The sequence below is a fragment of the Benincasa hispida genome, chromosome 12, assembly GCF_027475165.1.
Source record: "Benincasa hispida cultivar pf3 chromosome 12, pf3_genome.v1.1, whole genome shotgun sequence".
Classification (NCBI taxonomy): Eukaryota; Viridiplantae; Streptophyta; class Magnoliopsida; order Cucurbitales; family Cucurbitaceae; genus Benincasa; species Benincasa hispida.
This window is the reverse complement of record NC_143489.1, coordinates 46,998,732-47,020,328: the sequence shown is the minus strand read 5'-3', so window position 1 is coordinate 47,020,328 and position 21,597 is coordinate 46,998,732. Positions and strand designations below refer to the sequence as shown.

The following is a 21,597-nucleotide window of genomic DNA, read 5'->3' as shown; positions in this document are numbered from 1 at the left end:
TTTGTGGAATGGTTATAAGTGTTGTGACTTTCCACATATGGTCTGATTCTGATCATTCGTGTTGGGGATGCGAGCGGGGGCATCCTATACAAAGAGTTTGTATAAGACCTGACCACGAAGTGTTAATGTCTCGTTATTTAACACCGTTCATAACAGAGACTTCACTTCACTAGGATGACCATGGTTAACATGACCTCAATCCTGAGTGAGTTGGGAACTCCTGCCATTGAGGGCGGTTCTTTGATTTGTATAGGTGCGAGTGGCCAGGTCGCCAATTCAAGCCTACCATTTTGGGGATTCGTCTAATTTGGGAGCTAGGAACTCAGCTACACAAGATGGAATTCACTCTTTCCCCGAGGCAGGGGTAAGTAGATAGATGGCTCCCTTAAGGGCTGATTCCAAGGCTTGAACGATGTCGTGCCACACACCTTCTCTTGACCCGAGAGGTGTTCACACATAGTTGGACCATGTTATATTGTTCATTAGAGGAATCAATGGTACTTAAGGAGTGAGATGTAACTACAGGGGCAAAACGATAAATTTGCCCAGCTGTATTTACGAGCATCTGTGAAGGGTCATTGTACTCATGATTGCTTATATCCGATGGACACAGAAATATATGTGTGGTAAGAAGAGTTCAACTATTGGTCTTTAGTGGAATCACTGACAGTTAATGGATGGTGGATCTCGTGGCTAAAGAGTTTAGTCAACTATTCACGTACTGTTGAAGCTTCGAGCCACAAGTCCATTAGGTCACCTAGATAGCTTGGATAAAGTCGAGAACCAGTGTTTGGGTTAATTTGAAATGTTCAAATTGACAAGAGGAAGTTCAGTTATATATGATCTAATTGGACAAGTTAATTATATATGATATAATTGACTAAATGGATGAGGTACATTATTTTGGAGGAAATTAGATATAAATATAATTTATATCAAGTAGAGGAGAAAATACTATAGTAGATATTTGATATCAAACTATAGGATATAAATATAATATGATTATATGTATTAATTAAATTAATTGATTAATTATTTGATAATTAACCAATTTAACGTGGGAAGTGAGGTTGCGATGGTTATGGTAACCGGTGGATTAAAACAATGAAAATAATTTTCATTTAATTCAATCGTGCATTCGTATTCGCCTGCGCCTAAAAGAATCCATGAAAGCGACCCTGAGAGCCTATACGATAGAAGCTCGTTCGTCTAAACGATCATCTACCTCACGCGTTCTCTAAACGATCGTATACAGTTTTCCTAAACGATCATTCAGTTTTTCCTACAGGATCGTGTAGCTCTACTATACGATAAGCATTTCTGCTATACGATAGCAAAGTTTCATCTCCCACTTGCTTATCGTCTACACGACGCCTTCTCCTCCGTTCTCTACTAAACTCACCAAAGCCCACTCTTTTTGTTTTTGATGCCGAGGATATCCGAGTTTCTTTTGTGGTGGTGTCGTCCCTGCTGCATTGTTTGTGTATGTTCGGATCATGTTGTTGCAATCGACATACTAGCCGGGTGCCAGTAGATCGGTGGGAGGTTTTCTACTACTGAGGGTTCAGACATACAAAGAGAGTGTTCATCCTGTATGAACCCTTTCCTTGTGTTTTATTGTATTCAGAGCATGCCAAAATTTCATGTTGTTGAAGTCACTATGAAATCGGAGCGATCTAAACTCGCTCATAGAACTCTCGGTATGAGATCCTTCAAGTCGGCCATCACTGCTTTGGTCTTCGTCGAAATATTTCGTTAAGGGTAAGTTTAAATTGTTTTTTATTGGGTTTCTTGAGGATTTTGAGTAGTCATTAAAGTTTGGCCCTGATTTGTTGGTACTCATCATATTTTGGATGTTAGAGCCAAATTTCATGTTGTTGAAGTTGTCGTCCAGCCGATTAAAGGTGTAGTCGACGAATTTTGATGAAGGGTAAGGCTCTAAACTCGTTTGGGTTGTAAAGTATGTTGTATGTTTATGGATTACTTGATTTATGTTTGACTGAACCATGGATTGCGGCCTAAAATAATTTGCCATGATGTTTGGGTGTTAGATTTGGATCTTCAGGTTTCCTAGTGTCTTTGTTTTGGGTGATTTAAGTTTGATCCTGTGGGTTTTCGGTAAGTTGCTGAGAAGCTTTAGGTTTAGGATTGGTTGTTTTGAAACTGTGCTTAGAGATTGAAATTTCATATTTTTCTTGTTTGTTACTTTTGTTTGATTCAAGGTTTCGTGGGGCAAGGACGAGGTCAAACTTGCTACTTTCTAGAGTTTACGATTAGAGGTAAGTAATTTTACTACTTGAACTGTACTAGTGCCAGGCTATGATAATTATAATTTATAGAGGATTGTTAGTTAGCATGGTATTTATGTATGCCTTCATTGAGTGAGGTTTGGAAGGACTAGAGCCAGGTATTGATAATTATGATTTACTGAGGATATATTGATGGTTTGATGTTTATGTATGCCTTGCTATCATGAGGATTTAAAAGACTAGATGCACATAAAGATTTTTGAATGCTAGGATGATTTGAGTATATTATTATTTTGGAGATCCTGCTGAATCTGAAGATGATGAGATGCATATGTATGTTATAGAACTATGATGACGAAAACTATATGTATGTTATAGAAGCATGATGATGAGATGTATATGTCTATTGTAGAACCATGATGATGAGATGTATATGTATGTTACAGGACCATGTTATGATACTTGTGAGGTTGGGATCGTGATAGTGTCTTCACTGATTAGTTAGATGCCCACTAGAGGTTGTGTGTCCTTCAGGATTCACTAGAGGTAGTGTTTTCCTTCGGGATCCACCAGAGGTTATGTTTCCTTTGGGATTCACTACAGATAGTGTTTTCCTTTGAGATTCACCAGAGGTTGTGTGTCTTTCGAGATTCACTAAAGGTGATAGTTTCCTTCGGGATCCACAAGAGGTTGTGTTTCCTTTGGGATTCACTAGAGGTGGTGCATTCCTTCGAGATTCACCAGACGTTATATTTCCCTCGGGATTCAATAGAGGTGGTGCTTTCCTTTGGGATTCACTAGAGGTTGTGTTTCCTTCGGGGTTCACTAGAGTGGTGTCTCCTTCATGTTGGAATGTACCATCACACAGCAAAGGAGACCAGGATCCATAAGCACTCTAATTCATTAATTTTGGCAGAAATGAAAGCATGCTTCAGCATAAATAAATGAGTTTCATGACATACCTTTGTAAAACTTCCTCAAAGCTTGAATTCCAATTGCAAATCTCCTCTAAATCTTGTTGTAAACCACCCCAAGATCTTCCCTACTATCCTTTTGATGCTCTAGATTGAGTTGTGGGACTCAAAATAACCCTGAATTAACAGAATTTGGAGACAAACTCATAGCAACAACCCAAAAATGAAGAACACCCTTCTTCTCATGAATGTTTCAGAAAAATTCTTTCGGTTGCATTGTGTCAAAATCACTTTAATCTCATCAATATATTGCAGATGATCATGCAAAGAGATTAGCTACATGAGATGCAGCTCGTGCTTGGGTTAAATGAAGACTTAAGAAGTGGGTTGTTAGTGAACTACTTGAAGAAGACAATGAAGAATGCTATTTTTCCATTATGTGTATTTCTTTCTTTTTCAACTTCTCATAAATTGATTTCATAAATCAATTCATTTTAAAAATTGAAAATATTATTAATTTACAAAATTAATTTCATAAATTAATTTTCTTAATAAAATTTAAATAATTATTTAAACAATTTAAATAATTCTAATTAATTTAATATCAAATATTAAATTAATTTTTACACAATTCCATCTTCAAATATTTAAATCATATTTAAATATTATTTCTCAAATTTCATTTAATTCTAATTTAAACGTTTCAAATTAACTTATCACCTACTCTAAAGCTAGTCCATTTACGAGCTAGTAGGGCGACCTTGTGGACCTATAGATCATGGGCTCCAACGATCCGAGATTAATCAGCTAAACTCATTAGACTGATCTAACCCCCATTAGTTAACTAATGGGTGATTCCACTAAAGCCCATAGCTGAACTCCCCTCACTGTAGATATATTATGCCCACTCGATATAACCATGATTAGTAAGTTAACCCTTCATGGATTGCTCGTAATAACGGTTGGGTCGAATCTCTGTTTTACCCCCGTAATGACCTCTTGTTCCTTAAGTTCCACTGATCTTCTAATGAACAATTGATTTGTGATCCAATCAACAAATTGAATCCCTCTCAGGCCAATGAGAGGGTGAGGCCTCTTGTTCAAGACCTAGAATCAGCACTTAAAGGGAACAACCTCTCTACTAACCCTAATCGGGTAGGAGTGAATTTCGTTTTGCACCCTATGTTCTCAGCTATCTATGTGCTCATATCCCCAACATGGGAGTTCAAAGTTAGCTCAGGATTAAGGTCAAGTTACCTAGGTCATCGCTTTGAAATAGTCAATCTTAAATAATAAACAACATTATAAAGTAAGAGTGACTGGTTTCGTGTTCTGATCTTGTACAAAACTATTTGCACAGGGCGCCACCACTACTTATGTCCCAACATGAACGAATTAGGTTCACTTCGTTTGTAGCACTTTACAACTCTTTGTAACAACTACAGAGTAGGCCACTTCCAATAGTGTTACCAGAATAAGGCACCCAACCTTATTCATATACTATAAAACATTTTGACTATTTACTCGAACTTGATCCAGTTGTATGTTTCCACATAAAAATCAAGTACTCATGTAATAGTTAAGGACTTTTCGGTTTATTGGATTTCGAAAAAACAATATATTCAATAACAACTTATTGAATTTTCAAAATAAGTTCTATTGTTTACAAACAACGAGTTTTAGGACATAAAACCCAACAAACTCTCACTTGGACTAAAACTCCAGTGGTAACTTATATATCTGATGATTGAAATTTATGAAGTGGAAATATGGATGATATGCGTTGATGGAATTGCGTTGTGCACTCAAGTTTCCCCAGTGGAATCCAAGTGTAAATTCTTCTGAGTTTCCTGGTAAGTCTAGGGTCGAACACAGGGACTTGTGAAAATAGATTACATTGGCGATTTTTATGAAGAGTTTGCAGTAACCGGTTAAATAAATAAATTGTTAGGTTTATTGTTTGTGTTTGATGAAAAAAATAAATAACAAATGCGGCAGAATTTGAAAAAGTTGATAAACGGGAAATGCGATGAATATGCGGTGAATGGGTTGAGAAGGGTTTTGGCTAACATTCCCTAGAATGCATTCATGCTTTGCGATCATGCAACATACATACAATAGTAAACCATCTCTCGATGTAAATGCTACGGCTTCTAATACTAGAACGCATGCGATATCTGCGCTAAGTTTATAGGACCTACACATAAGCCTCTATTCTTATTTATGCGATGACAGGATAACACACACAAATAAGGCGACCACATAATATCATTCCTATCTCTAGGATGCATGCGATGCAAGTCGACAAACAGAGCTTATCTCTAAGTCCCTATCTCTTGTTTATGCAAGTCTAATCTTGCTCTTTGGAGTCCAGATTCTAACCTAGCTCTCTCGAGTTGTTAGGTTATTTCTTTAGACTCTCTCTCGAGTAACTCTAAAGGGTATTTTACACAGCATAAAACAAGACAACCGCAAGCAATGAACTTCCTAGGTCGTGTTAGCTTAGTTCTTCTCAACCCATTCGACTAGTTTAGCTACTCATGCATGTTAAGAGAGTGAATAGATGTAGAAATAGAACTTCCATTGTGTAGATATGAAGATGAAGTACAAAATAACAATGCAAGTATATAATAAAGAGCCCAGTAGCAATCTCTTACTGCCATGCGTTTACACTGTTTCTACTCGTGCTCAAAATATAATCTCGCTCTCGTGAGAGTCGGCCTGCTCTCTCCTCTTATGCCCCAAGGTTCTCTCTTGAGTTGCCCTAAGTGATCTCTGGCGCCACCACTTTTCTCTTGCTCCACCTTAAAATTGAAAGGAAATTATGAACAGAAGCGTGAACTAAACGGTGAACTGATCAACTGGTTAACCCCTTCTCTAAAGAATGCCCTTGGTATTTATAGACCATCCATGCTGAAAGGCGGCTTCTCTCCCCTAGTTGTACAGATGGGACAGCTTTAATTCCTGACTGATGCGTGATGCTTGAAATTATGTGGTGGAAATATGGATGATATGCGTTGATGGATTTGCGTTGTGCACTCAAGTTTCCCCAGCGGAATTCAAGTGTAAATTCCTCTGAGTTTCCTGGTAAGTCCAGGGTCGAACACAGGGATTTGTGAAAATAGTTTGCGTTGGTGATTTTTATGAAGACTTGTGGTAACCAGTTAAATAAATAAATCGTTGGGTTTGTTGTTTGCATTAATGAAAAATAAATAACAAATGCGGTGGAGTTTTAAAAGAGTTTGTAAACCGGAGATGCGATGAATATGTCGTGAATGGGTTGAGAAGGCTTCGGCTAACACTCCCTAGAATGCGTTCATGCAACATGCATACGATAGTAAACCACCTCTTGGTGTGAATGCTACGACTTCTAATACTAGAACGCATGTGATGTATGTGCAAAGGTGTCTATAGGGCCTACACATAAACCTCTAATTATTGTTTATGTGATGATACACAAACAAGGCGACCACATATCATCATACCTATTCTTAGGATGCATGCGATGCAAGTTGACAACAAAGCTTATTTCTAAGTCCCTATCTCTTGTTTATGCAAGTCTAATCTTGCTCTTTCGAGTCCAGATTCTAACCTAGCTCTCTCGAGACATTAGGTTATTTCTTTAGACTCTTTCTCGAGTAACTCTAAAGGGTATTTTACACAGCATAAAACAAGACAATCGCAAGCAATAAACTTCGTAGGTCATGTTAGCTTAGTTCTTCTCAACCCATTCGATTAGCTTAGCTACTCATACGTATTAAGAGAGTGAGTAGATGTAGAAATAGAACTTCCATCAAATAGATATGAAGATGAAGTACAAAATAACAATGCAAGTTTAATAAAGAGCCCGGTAGCAATTTCTTGCTGCTAGGCGTTTACACTGTTTCTACTCGTGCTCTAAAGATAATCTCGCTCTCGCGAGAGTTGGCCCGCTCTCTACTCTTACGCCCCAAGGTTCTCTCTCGAGGTTCCCTAGGCAATCTCTAGTGCCACTACTCGTCTCTTGCTTCGCCTTAAAATGGAAAGGAAATTATGCACAGAAGCAACTGGTTAACTCATCAACCAATCAACCCCTTCTCTGAAGAATGCACTTGGTATTTATAGAGCATCCATGGTGAAATGTGGCTTCTCTCTCCTGGTTGTACAGATGGGACAGCTTTAATTCTTGACTGATGCATCAGAAAATTTTCACCGATAAAGCTTAATGTACTTTGAGAATGTTATCGGCCGTCAACTTAATTCGGATCCGACTGTCATCAGCTTTTTGTCCCATCGCTCTTAATTATCCTTTCACCCGGATGCGCCCACCATGTTGCGCTGACCAAGTTGCAATGATCCTTCTCGGGTGAATGTTTGCGAGCACAATCAATGCAGAGCCTTGAGGTGAAGTTACGCTCGACCAGTGAATTCTTATTATCGCAATCTTTACATTGCATTAACGCATATTCTGCACAAAAATATAAAGATCAACTGTTCTAATGCGTTGGACACATGCGACCGCAATATTATAGAATTTATGCTTAATGGATGTAATTTAACATATTTCATCAATGCATTCCAACATTGTTTAAGAACTTAGCACTATGATAATGTGCATTTCTACCCATTATCAATGCGTCGAATAATTGTCACTTGTACGGTGAAAATTAATCTTTAAGCATATGGACAATGATGAATATGAATCATACAAGCTCATGTCCCCGACAACGGCGCCATAAACTTGTAAGGATAAGAGTGAAGTGTTATCTGTGTTATGTTTTGTATCGCTTATACATATTACTGATGGATGAATGTAATACAAGCTCATGTTGCCATAAACTTGTAATGGTAAAAGTGAATCTATCTTTATCTATTGCGCTGATGAATGAATGAATGATGCTCTATATGCACTCAAGTGCTTTGCGATAAAGATAATTTATGCGATACTACGTTATAAGTGTATGCATTGATAGTGATATGCTCGTAGTATGCGATGAAGTAGTGCGTGTCACAAGTTTCCTTACGCTGAAAAAAAGTATAATTCCAACGCAAGTTTCTCAGAATGATCCAAGGTTAAACACGGGAATTGTTGTCGTAAAATGCGATACTAATGTGATACATGTAACCAGTTAGAATAATGAATAAAGAATTTTGGTTTGTACAGAAATATAAATTGCGCTGAAAGTAAAAATGCGTTGATAAAGTAAATTCCTGAACTACTATGATACATGATACAGGGGTCGAGGACTGGCTGTACAAAAGAATCGATGAATATGATGGTAAGTCTTATGAATGAAGCAGAAAGAGAAAGAGTAAAGAGTAAAAACATCGCAAGTTCGTCAATTGCGTTAAGGACGCAACTAAGGTTCCACTTTCTCTTGGTGTACACCTTTTAGTGATCGACCACATTCCCATACGTCTATGGTGAAACAGAGATGAACGTGATGATGAACGCAAGGTTGTTTCCATCTCTAGAAATACTTCTTGCTTTAGTTAATGCATTCTTCCAACCTTTTCTCGATAGGCGAAATAACATCTTCACTCCTGCTCTCACAGGTGAAGATGCCATCGAGCATGCTTTAGCTAAACTTAATTGATTCCTTGACACAGATTGACTCACTCGCTTAATTCTTGATGTTTATTCCGGGGATTAAGAACACATCATGGAGAAAATGGATGATAAATGTATGGAAAGAGACAGAGAGATGATAACGATGACGATGATAACATTTAATTCTAAAATTAAGCGTTTGATACATGTTTGTGAATGAGGGATTAAAGAAGATGAACACAGAAGATGAATTAGAGAATAGAAACAAATACAGAAAGAGGGTCAACATCTTGACACATATCCCGATCAGAGACTTGTTCTTGTCGGCGTATGAATGTGGTGGAGAGGAAAGCTTCCCTCTCAGGCTTGCTTTCCTGGTAGAATTGACCTTTTGCAAAGAGCTTCAGCTTCGGGAATCGAAATAATTCTTTGCTCAGAGACTCACTTTTCAGCCTTGTCTCGTAGTTCTCCCAAATTTACTCTGTAAAGTCTCTTTAGACTAGCCTCTCTCTCCTCGTTTCAGTATGTTTTTCAGCGAATTTGAGGAAGCTACTTATAGGCAAGACCTTGGCTCTTTGAATTTGTGGTCCCCACTGTATAATTATAGTAATTCCTGAAATGGCGTAATGGAAAATTCCTTTCTGTTCCACGATCAATCCGTCAGAATTGCACAATAAAAAGCTGTACACTTGTCAGAATCGTCCGCGAATGCGTTGCTATTCACATCTTCGATCGATCGCCACATGTGGTGTTGTTTTTTTATTACCGCATGCGGTTGAAATGCATTGATCGCTAAAGCTCTTGATCGATTGTCACATGCGCCGTCATTGCATTGATCATCTTTTCGTTCTTGATTGATGGGCGCATGTGATGTAGATGCGTCGTACATTTTGTCTTCGAGCCATTCACGCATGCGGTGACCTATTTCTTGAGAAACAGAGACTGAAACATTCTATTTCGCCATCGCAATGGTGTTAGTGGGTGCATTTATGACATTTCATAATTTTCGTATTTCTTAGCCAATTCTTATACTACTGACGTAACTTTCCTCTTTTTTTGTCGCAATATCTAAATAAAATATAACTTTTATTTCTACAAGTTATCACACCCCCAAATTTAGATATATGCTTGTCCTCAAGCATATCTTTAACTCAGGAAATTTTGCTCAATTTCTATCCTAACTTTGCGTCGATTGGCTGCTCTGAATGCTCCACCTCTACAATATTACTTAACAACGCAATTTCCTTCTATCCTTTACAATTCATCACATACTCTACTTTATTATTTTATACAACAAACCTCTACCCAAAAATTCCCTTCTTGTTTTGAAATGAATGTTACATCTTCTTGCAAAAACAACTAGGTGCGTCTTTATGTGGTGGTCTGGTTTGCGTCATTTTATTAGAGACTATTGATCATGTCTATACCCTTCGTTTTGGCCCACGGGTGTCATGCGAGCATCCAACTACGGTTGTGTACCAATCTCAACTTCAACTCTTGATTTTCAGTTAAGTTCTACTTTTGCTGATCAGAGGAGTCGTCTCTTCTATTCTTATTTTCTCTTTTTTTTTTCTTTTCATATTGCGTCGATCTTGGAAACCTACCTTCGTTTTGACTTGCTCCCATGGGTGACATGCGAACATCCAACTACGAGTAGATTCCTTTCACGACTTAGCTCTTATCAGGTTGGGATTTTCCCTAGCGCTGACTTTGGAGTTTTTATGAATTTTATTTTTTTATTTTTTTTGATAATGAATGCATTTTCCTGATAATGACCGCATTTGCTTGCTCGCATCTACCCAGACCTTCCCCACCCCCAAATTTAGATATGTGCAAGGTCCTTATTGCGTTGTTTTGGATAGAAAAGACAAAACACTTAGTCAAAATTTTGAAAAAAAGGTTTGAGCAAAGTCTTGAAATAGAAAAGGTAAAGCAATGCTATTGCTATGAATTATCCAAGTGTTAGTCAGAAAGTGCAAAGTGTAAGAAATGTTGCTAAGGGTATGCATACTACTCATCATGGCAGCACAATTAATAACGCAAAATACAAGACAAGGAATATCTCAATAATTGACAAAGGATGATGAGTAAACAGGCTAACACATATGGAAAGAATAGTTACTCAGTTGTATTAAAATTAACTAAGTATTAAAATTAACTAAGTATACAAAGAATTACAATTATCGCAACACAAAATTTAAGCATGTACAAAAAATCAAGGTATAGCTTCTATACATAAGAATAATGAAATGAATAAAATAAAAGAATGACTGTAACGAAAAATTGTAGATTTATTGAGAAGATGGCACATCCCCAAATTTAGAGTTGCGACGGGGGCTCTGGTGGAAGATTTTGCAGAGGAACTCAAGGAGCTTCTTCAAAATGTAGAGGTTGCTGTAAATGCAGATGCACCATGGGACCATGTAAATAGGCCGTTAAAAAGTTAAAGTAATCATGGTTGCGCTCTACCATTTGTCTCTGGTTTAGGTGGATCGTGAAAATATTGTGTTGAATGTTGATCAGCACCTGCTGCGCCATCGCAACACTGCGTTACACCTCTGCGTGGCTCTCTTGTAACTTCGTTATTCGTTGGCAAAAGAATTCTTGTTGTTGAGAGAGAAGAGAACGCATCTCTGCTAGGTCAGCAGTAAGGGTTGCAGTGGTGGGATGCGCCTGCGATGTTTCACCATCAACGGTTTGAGGTTGAGTAGAAGTGCCTTCACCCAAACCGTGTGAGTCATCAACATGCAGCGATGGAGATGGAGGGGAGGAAGATGTTTCTGGGAGTGCGTTGGGTGAATCGGGAGCAAGGAGAAGATTTGTAAAGTGTTCAGAGAGCGGGGAAAGGTGTTCTGTAGGTGGGCTTGGAGGGCGAATAACTAAAGGTAAGGGGTCCAAGGGTATTTGGTCTTGCATTGATTTCTCTTGGACTTTTCCTTTTCCTTTATCATCTTTGCACTACTTCTTTGGCTTTGGCTGTTGCAGCGCATTTAAATCGGTAAGGGGCCGTTTAAGTGGAAGCTCGGGGCAATGAAAAGAGTCCTTGAGAAGAATTCTCAAGATCTTTGTGTTAATAAGACCATGGACTTCTGGCATTGGCTCCTCTTCAATACCTACACCCACTGAGAGGCATAAGCTCAAAACTGTCCAAGGAAAGAAATACTGGCCTCTCATACGCCCCACAAAACCTTGAATTTTCTTTGCGATCAATTGGCCCACGTTGATCGGAATACCGCGCGCTATGAAATATGTGGCCATTACTCGATCCCTTAAAACTGTTTTGTCATGCGATGTAGGGATGAGTCACCGTTTCACTAAGTAAACCCAAAGACGCGCTTCTAGAAGCAGTTTGTTGGATGCAAGGATTTTAATGCCTTTCAAGGATACCGACCACTTAGTGTTCGATTGCGTTAATATTCTCAGCGCATTCTCGATTTGCTCTTCTTGGGGATCATTAATAATTTTGTTACCCAACACATCTGGGATGTCCTTCATCTTATATTACTCGTTGATGTCCCTTGTGCTGAATGGAGTACACCCTTTCATGATCACCGCATCTTTGGTGCCATGAAGTCGTCCATTGTAAAAATCTCTCACTACTGTTGGAATTATGATGGTTGGGCACTGGCAGAATGTCTCCTACCCATGCTCCAGCAGAACACTTGTAATTAAATTCGATAGTGGCATTGACGCAGGAAAGAACACCATTTCCATCATCATGTCATCATTTTCCTTCTTCTTTGATGGGCGCCCTTTGGTCAATACAGGCTCACTGCTTTCAACTTTCACTTTGCCCTTACCTTGTGCCAATGCAAGGCGGGAATTTTGTCTTTGTTTTTGTTCCCATTCCTTGCACTGTTCTTCTTCTTCCCTTCTCCACTTTGCAACTTCTATTCTTTTCTTATCTCTGATGTGCTGCACATTTGCCTTGTGTTATTTCTCCTTCTCTTCCTTCTTCTTCTTTTCTTCCTCTTCTTCTTCTCTCATTTCTTTTTCAAATTGCTCTGAGGCCAGCAATATGCACTATTCATCCTCGAGCCTTTTTCTCTCTCCTTCTGTCGAAATTGCATTGTTACGGTGCACTTCCTTATCTTGGAGTTTTCTTTTCAAATTGCCTGCTGCGATGGTTGTTGCGCTCGTAACATCTTTTCTTCTTTTTCCTCTTCTTCTCTTTTTCTCCTTCCATCTCTTATGCTAGACTTTGGCAAACTTGTGGGTTGCTTATTGACCCTTGCGACGCCACATTAGAGGGGTAATGTCTGAATCCTCTCGGTCTTCAGTCGCAACCGTCCTGATATGCGTTGATGCCTCTTGAGGTTGCACTGATTCTTTTTCTTGCATTGAAACCCCTTCTTCCACCCTTATGGTGGTGGATTCTCCGTCGACATCCGGGCTTTCCGCCCTCTTCCTTTTTTCTTCCTTCTTCAGGCGCTTCTCTTCTCGTCTGCGCTCCCTCTTTTCACTCGATTTCTTTTCCTTATTCTCCTTCTTTGACCGAGCCTCTTCATCTCCTTCTGTTCGCTTCTCCTTGCTTTTCCTTTTCTTCTTCCCTTCAGCCGTTTCAACGTCTTCTTTGCTCCCACCTCCTCCAAAGCAACCTTGATGGGTCCCTCATAGGATTCTATTTGAACAGTTTCCTTAGGATTCGCAACGGCCAAGGTGCTTCTCCGTGAAGCTTCTGCCATCTTCTCCTCCGAAAGTAGGGCTGATTAACAACTTCGGCTTCGGGTAGCCCTCCCTCCTTCTCCATGTTGCTCAGGATGCTCCCAAACACTTCTTTGTCATCTCTTATTTTCTTCTCACTTTCTGAAGATAGTGCTGGGAGTGGGGCACTCTCCGTGCTTTACCTCTCTCGGATTTGGAGTGGTTTGGCTACAACAGGTTTTCGCCAAGGTTTTTCGGCGATTCTTTGGATGGGTTTCGGCTGGGCGGCGAGGCGGCAGCTTGCTGCGAGGAATGCCACCTCCATTACGGTGACTTGGGCTGGGGAAGGTGATGAAGGTAGGGAAGATGAACGTGAGGACTGCTCGACCATGGTTTTGGTGAGTGATAGAGTTGGAAAAATTCTTTGGACTTGGGAAGAAATTTCGAAGGTTTGGTATGCAGAGGATTCGCTTAGGGTTTTCTTTTTCACAAAAGATTCAAATAGACTTCCTCAGACGAAAGAGGAGGGAATTTATAGGTTGGGCCTTGATGGGCTCAATGCAAATTCTGCCTGGCAGGCCCCGAGATACTCAAAAAGCCTGCCCACCGCGCTCCTCGCATTTATGAATTAGCAGAAAAGGACGTCCCTTCATCTGCTAAATCATCATTTCCTTGGAAGCCTAAATGATTGGACTACTCTCTTCACAAAAAGAATTTATCTTTTGTATCTTGTTCGGACGGGCGCAAGGTTAAAGATTAACGCAATACATCCGTTACCGCAAATGCATATTTGTAGAGGACGGCCAACAACGCATGCATTAACGTAACACACCCCTCAACTCAGCACATTTCTAGAGGATGGGTGCACGATATTTCTACTGGCGCAACACTACCTTGACATAGTGCGTTTTTGCTAAGAACGAGCGCAGAATACATACGTACGCAACACAACCCTCCACGCAATGCATTTGTGTAAGATGGACGCAAAGTGTATCTTATCAGCGCAAGATGCACCCGTCATCGCAATGCATACCGGATGTTTATTAAAGTTTATTATATTTTATTTTTATTTTATTATTGTTTTATTTTTTTTATTTTTTTTTCATCAACAACGCAAGTAGCTAAGACTTTGCGGTGTTCATTTTCTTTTAGTCAGTCATTCACAGAGATTTAAGAACAACGCAACTAATGCAGAAAAGTGAGTAAATTGAACAAGGCATGGAAATAACGCAATTGAATTAAATTGAAAGTAAATTCGTAAAGTAGTAAAGGTTAAATTAAGAAAGCAGTAAACAACGCAATGCAGAAAACAATAAAGGAAAGCTATAAATAAAGCAATTAAACATAGATGTAGGGATGCTAATTAAAAGAAGTTTTTCAGAGTTACCGCAATAGCATCCCCGCAAGCAGTCAATCCTGCTTGCCTAAGTCGATGGTCTCCATGCGTCGTTCCACATTGCCCCCATATTATGGCTTAATTCTTTGACCATTGACTTTGAATGGACTGCTTCCATCTTCAGTTGTTAGCTCCACTGCGCCATGGGGAAAGATAGTATTGATGCAAAATGGCCGAGACCAGCGGGACTTCAACTTTCCTGGAAACAATCGCAAATGCGCGTTAAATAGAAGTACCTGTTGACCCTCGAAGAATGTTCATTTGTTTATGCAGTCGGCATGCCACTTCTTGGTTCGCTCTTTATAAAGCTTGGCATTTTTGTAGGTATTCATTCGCCACTCGACTAGCTCATTCAACTGCAACTTTCGGACTTCCCCCACGCTTGACAGATCAAAGTTTAGCTTTTTACTTGCCCACATTGCTTTGTGTTCAAACTCGAGAGGCAGATGACAAACTTTTCCGAAGACCAGAGCATATGAGGACATGTCAATTGGAGTTTTGAAGGCAGTCATGTATGCCCATAATGCTTCGTCAAGCTTGGGTGAACAATCCTTCCTAGAGGCACTGACTACCTTCTCCAAGATAGTCTTGATCTCTTTGTTAGAAATTTCTGCCTGCCCATTGGTTTGTAGCTGATATGCGGTTGAAACTCTATGGCTGACATTAAATTTGGTCAACAGGTTGGTGATGATGTGGTTGATGAAATTTGAGCCTTCATCACTAATTAAGGCACTGGGCGTTCCATATCGTGTGAAGATATTTTTCTTGAGAAAATTCTCCACCATGGCCGCATCGTTTTTAGTGCATGGGATGGCCTCAACCCACTTTGATACATAATCAACTGTGACCAGAATATATTGATGACCTTCTGAAGGCGGAAATGGGCCCATAAAGTCGATTCCCCATACATCAAACAATTCAATTTCCAAGATTGAAGTCAGAGGCATTTCATCCCTTCTTGACATCTTCCCTGTTCTCTGGCATCTGTCGCATTGCACAACATGGGCATGGGTGTCCTTAAATAGTGTTGGCCAAAAATAGCCACTCTGTAGGACTTTAGCGGCGGTCCGCTGCCCCCTAAAATGTCCTCCATAAGGGGACTCATGACAAAGTTCCAAAATGTGCTTAGTCTCATGCTCAGGAACGCATCGACGCAAAATATGATCAGGTCCAAGTCGATACAAGAAGGGATCATCCCATAAATAAAATTTGACTTCGTGTCTCAGCTTCTTCTTCTACTGGTATGAGTAGTCTTCTGGTACTTGGCCGCAAACTATGAATTGTACAATGTCCGCATACCATGGAACATTAACACATACCGACATAAGTTGCTCGTCAGGGAACCTTTCTTCAATTTCTTTCTTTTTCTTCTGAACCTCGCAATTTTCTTACCGTGATAAATGATCTGCGACTTGGTTCTCAGTGCCCTTCCAATCTTTAATCTCTAGGTCAAATTCTTTAAGGAGTAGTACCCACCTTATCAGTCCTGGTTTCGCATCTTTCTTCGTCATAAGGTATTTGATCGCAGAATGATCAGTATACACCACTACATTTGATCCAATTAAGTACTATCAAAATTTCTCCAGCACAAACACCACTGCGAGCATTTCTTTCTTTGTGGTTGTATAATTTTCCTGTGAATCATTCAACGTCTTGCTGGCATAATAGACAGGATGCAAAATCTTGTCTTTGCGTTGACTCAAGACTACACCCACTGCATATCCACTGGCGTCACACATCAATGCAAATGGTTGCGTCCAATCCGGCGCGATTAGAATAGGTGCAGTGATGAGCGCATTTTTCAGCGTGTGGAATGCTTCGGCGCATGCGTCATTGAAATCATATTCGCGATCAATCTCGAGGAGTGCGCTTAGGGGTCATGCGATCTGAGAAAAGTTGTGGATAAATCTTTGATAGAACCCCGCATGTCCCAGAAAACTCCTAAGTGTTTTCACATTGATTGGTGGTGGTAACTTGGAAATTGTGTCAATTTTTGCTTGATCAACATCCAATCCTGCCTTTGATATCTTGTGACCTAGCACGATTCCTTCTTCAACCATGAAATGGCATTTCTCCCAGTTCAGAACCAGATTTGTTTCAACGCATCTCTTCAAGACTTTTTCCAGATTTGATAAACAGGAGTCATAGGTGTTGCCAAAAACTGAAAAGACATCCATAAACACCTCGACTGACTCCTCCATGAAATCTAAAAATATGGCCATCATACACCTTTGGAAGGTACCTGGTGCATTATAGAGTCCAAATGGCATGCGAAGAAATGCAAATGTGCTAAATGGGCACGTGAAAGTTGTTTTATCCTGATCTTCTGGCGCAATCGCAATTTGGTTATACCCTGAATAGCCGTCAAGAAAGCAAAAGAATTCATTCCCCGCAAGCCGATCTAACATTTGATCAATAAACGGGAGTGGAAAGTGGTCCTTCATTGTGGCCAGATTTAACTTATGGTAATCCATACATATTCTCCACCCTGTGGTTGTCCTTGTAGGAATTAACTCATTTTTGCTGTTGGTGACGACTGTCATACCCTTTTTCTTTGGAACGCATTGCACTTGGCTTACCCAACTGCTATCAGATATGGGGTAAATGACGGCTGCATCAAGCCACTTCACCATCTCTTTCTTCATAACCTCCCTCATGGCAGGGTTCAAACAGTACTGCCTCTCTATAGATCTTGTTTTTCCTTCTTCAAGACGAATCTTCTACATACAATATGAAGGACTGATCCCTCGAATGTCCGCTAAGGTCCATCCCAAGGCTTTTGCGTTGTTCTTAAGGATCTGAATGAGTGTGTCCTCCTTTTCTTTGCTCAGTGAGGCAGAGATTATAACTGGTAAAGTGTTATTGCCTCCTAAATAAACATATTTGAGGTGCACTAGTAATGCCTTCAACTCTAACATGGGTGGTTCTTCTAAAGATAACTTAGTACGTTGCATTGTTCGTTCAGATAACTTGATTGTTTCAAAATCTAACTCAGTTTGTATTGCGGCACAATTTTCCTCCCACATTGCGCCAATCCCAAAGTCCTCTTCCTCTGATTCTTCTTGAGACTCGTGCCAATGTTCTTCCTGCAATTCTCCAACGTATTGACAATTTTCCATATCACCTGGGTATTTCAACGCATTGAGCACGTTGAACTTAACTTGCTGATCTTCGACCCTTATGGTAAGTTCTCTTTTCTGTATATCGATCAGTGCTCGCCCTGTTGCAAGAAACGGGCGACCCAAGATGATAGGCACCTCAATGTCAGATTCATAATCCAATATGATAAGGTCAGAGGGGAAGATGAACTTATCCACTTGCACAAGTACATCCTCTATTTTGCCCTCTGGATGTGTTATTGATCTATCGGCCAACTGCAACGTAACTGTTGTGGGTCTTGCGTTGCTGATATTTAACTTTTTGATGATTGACAAGGGCATCAGGTTTATACTTGCCCCCAAGTCACACAGCGCAATTCCGACTTCTTTTCCCACTATTGAGCATGGCAATGTGAAACTCCCTGGATCTTTCATTTTAGTGGGGATGTTGTTCTAAAAAAGCACACTACACTCATATGTTAATGCGACTGTTTCATTCTCCCTGATCTTCCTCTTGTTGGCAAGTATGTCCTTGAGGAATTTCACATAGTTCGGCATTTGTTCCAACACTTCTATTAAGGGAATGTTGATATGTAATTGTCGAAGAACATCTAGGAACCTCTTGAATTGTTTGTTGCCATCTTTCTTTCTCAGTCTGGACGGGAAAGATGGAGGATCCTGCCGTACTTCCTATTTAATTGGTTGTTCATTGAGGTCCTTTGCTTGCTGTGTTTTAAGAGCTGGAGGTTACGGTGACTTTGAATCTGAGTCTTGTTGAGATTCATTCTTTGTAGAGGTATTTTCTTCCGAACTGGTAGTTCTGTTGTTTGTGGTTGAGTGGTAATCATTAATGATTGAGTCTACTAGCCTTTTCACTGAATCTGGTATTGGTGGCACGGGGACCGTTGTCTTGCCACTTCTCAATGTCACTGCTTGACATTGTTCTTCACCGCGTTGTCCTGGTGCTCCCGAGCTACTGGGCAGCGTACCAGGCGCTCTATTCTTAAGTTCGATCGTAAGCTGTTCAATCTGTACCTCCAAGTTTCTAAGGGAGGAAGCTTGCAATTGCTTGATTGCCTCATTCTTCTCAATATATTGTTTCAATAATGTTTCTAAAGACGAGGTACTAGAAGAGGTGTCAGAAGAGGACGGTTGGTCGTATGGTTGCATACTCTGAAAATTACGTTGGTTGTGATTCTGATTAATGAAAACCGGAGGATTACCACGATTCCAGAGATGACTGTTTTGATGATTACTTTGGCCCTTCTGGTTGTGATTCCCTCCCAACTGAAAGTTGGGTGATTCCACAAATAGGGTTGTAGGTGCTGTCGAATGATTCATTGTGAATAGAGTATACGGATTGTTGATTCAACGAGCAGACTTCCACTGAGTGCCCCTCTCCACATTGAACGCATTTTATTGCGGCCACTTGCTGCAGTGCATTGGCTTGCATTGAAATTTGAGAGAGATGTCCTTGCTGAATAGCCATAGTCTGGAGGAGCGAGGTTACTGTGGCCATCTGGGTGGCTAGAGTGTTCATTATATCAGCTGATACAATGGCACTTCTGCTCTTCTTTGTTCCGAGCCTTTTTCCTTATACTCGTTATCTATCAACTCATTTGTATTACACGAAATGCGATCTAAGATGATCTTTGCTTCTGTATACGTCTTGTCCATTAACCCTCATACCGCTGAGACATCAACAACTGCTTGCGTTGATCGATCCAAGTCGTTATAAAAAGTCCCCCTTAGAATGCAATTGGGAATCCCGATGTGCGGACAGATCTTCACTAATTGTCTGAATCGCACCCAGGCGGTGCTCAAAGTTTCATATCCCTTCTGTTCGAAATTCAACACATCCCTCTGTCTCCTTACGTTGACGGCTGGAGGCAAGAATTTATTCATAAACCTCTCGACCAACTAGTCCCATGCGTTGATTTCATTTGGCTCAAGTGACTAAGCCCACCTCCTTGCCTCATCCCACAGTGTATACGGGAAGAGATACAATCTAATTCCTTCGAGAGTCACACCAGGTATGGAAAATGTGTTGCACATTTCTACGAAGCTGGTCAAATGAGCATACGGGTTTTCCCCTTGTAGACCTCCAAGTTGTCCCGCATTTTGGATCATTTGAAGCATAACCGGCCTTATCTGAAACCTTGCATTCTCCACAACCATGGGTCTTGAAATTCTGGGTGAGAAGTTATAAAGATTCGACACCGCATAGTTCCTCATAAGGATGTTGCGGTCGACAGCAAGAAAAACAGGGTCTTGCACTGGCTGATAACTTATAGAAATACAAGTTATTTATACTGCTTTATTTAGATATTGTGTCCAAAAGAAAGGAAAGTTGCATCAATTATATGAAAATTAGCTAAGGAATACAATAATTATAAATTATCGCAAATACACCAACTAAGACCATTAAAATGGTAGAAAAGGATATTTCAAGTTTGTTTTGCAGGAAACCAAGTCACCGTATGTGCTCATGGCTCAAGAGAGAAAGATTAACGCATCTACATCGCATTGCGCCCATCAGTCAGGAATGAATAGACGATCAACGCAATGACGACGCAATGCAACAGTCAATCCAGAGCTGAACTTCAACCGCATGTGGTAATCAAAAAGCAACACCGCATGCGAACACACGATCGAAAGATGCAAATGAGCAACGCAAATGCGAAAGATTATGACACGTGTACAACTAACCATTGTGCATATTCGATGGATTCATTGCATAACAGAAGGAATATTTATTCCACCATTTTCGGACTTTCCATAACAATAAGCGGGGATCACAAGTGTAACACCCCCGGAAGTTTTTTTTTCAAGAATGTAACACCCCGCACATTTCTTTAGTATAACGTAATTTGAGTAACTTTATTATTTGGAATTTCAGTAATTGTTACTAGTTGGAGGGCATTTTTGGAATTTTGGACTTCAAGTATAAGTGCGGGAATTTAATTGTTGGCGTGAAATTATTCAATTTTAAATTCAATTTCAAAAGTAATGGCAGGAATTAATTTTCTTTTGAAACGGAAAGGAATTTAATAGTATACAACGGAAAGGAATTAAACGTAATTATATTTATTTCCTTTTTTGTTTTATTATTATTATTATTATTATTGTTGTTTTTTTAAATAAAAAGTCAAACCCACATTTCTTTTTCTTCCTCACGCAGCCGCCGGCCCGCCCCCCCCCCCCCCCCCCCCGTTCAATTTCTTCTTCCTCTAGCCGAGACCCTAGCCGTCGTGTCAGTTTCTTCTTCATGACCTTCGTCCACCACTGCTCAAGCATTGTTTGCTTTTGCCATCGCTGGATCTATCGATTTGGGTAAGATTTCTGCCGTTTGGGTTGTTTTCGGTTATGTCTCCTTCAGGATTCACCAGTTTGTGTTTCCTTTGGGATTCACCAGTTCGTGTCTTCTTTGGGATTCACCAGTTTGTGTCTCCTTCAAGATTCACTAGTTTGTGTCTCCTTCGAGATTCACCAGTTTGTATCTCCTTCGGGATTCACCAGAGGTAGCGGGCATACTTAACTACAGTAGGAAATGACTCAGTCTCCTTCTTGTTTCATGTGCATATGTGTCCCATGAGGACTAGAGCAGTTTATATGTTTCACCAGAGGTAAGTATCTAGAAGACATAAATGCCCAGCCTGACCCTAGTAGTGGGATTACTTACTCGGTATTTTATACTCATTCTTTCTCATGTTGTTATTTCAGGTACTGCGATGGACAAGCAAAATTCGTGATCGAACCATGGGAC

At 40.1% G+C, this 21,597-nt stretch overlaps 1 protein-coding gene across 1 annotated transcript; it reads right to left on the bottom strand.

Moving 5' to 3' along the window:
- Positions 1–17,453: 17,453 nt before the first annotated feature.
- LOC150032027 (uncharacterized) lies at positions 17,454–18,266 on the bottom strand. The gene has a single exon (XM_090308355.1). It carries the CDS (start codon positions 18,264–18,266, stop codon positions 17,454–17,456), a length of 813 nt encoding a protein of 270 aa, XP_090164481.1.
- Positions 18,267–21,597: the final 3,331 nt, after the last annotated feature.

What these genes read in the sequence shown, in the direction of transcription:
- LOC150032027 (XM_090308355.1), bottom strand. Translation starts at nt 18,266, where the DNA reads ATGAAAGATCCAGGGAGTTTCACATTGCCATGCTCAATAGTGGGAAAA.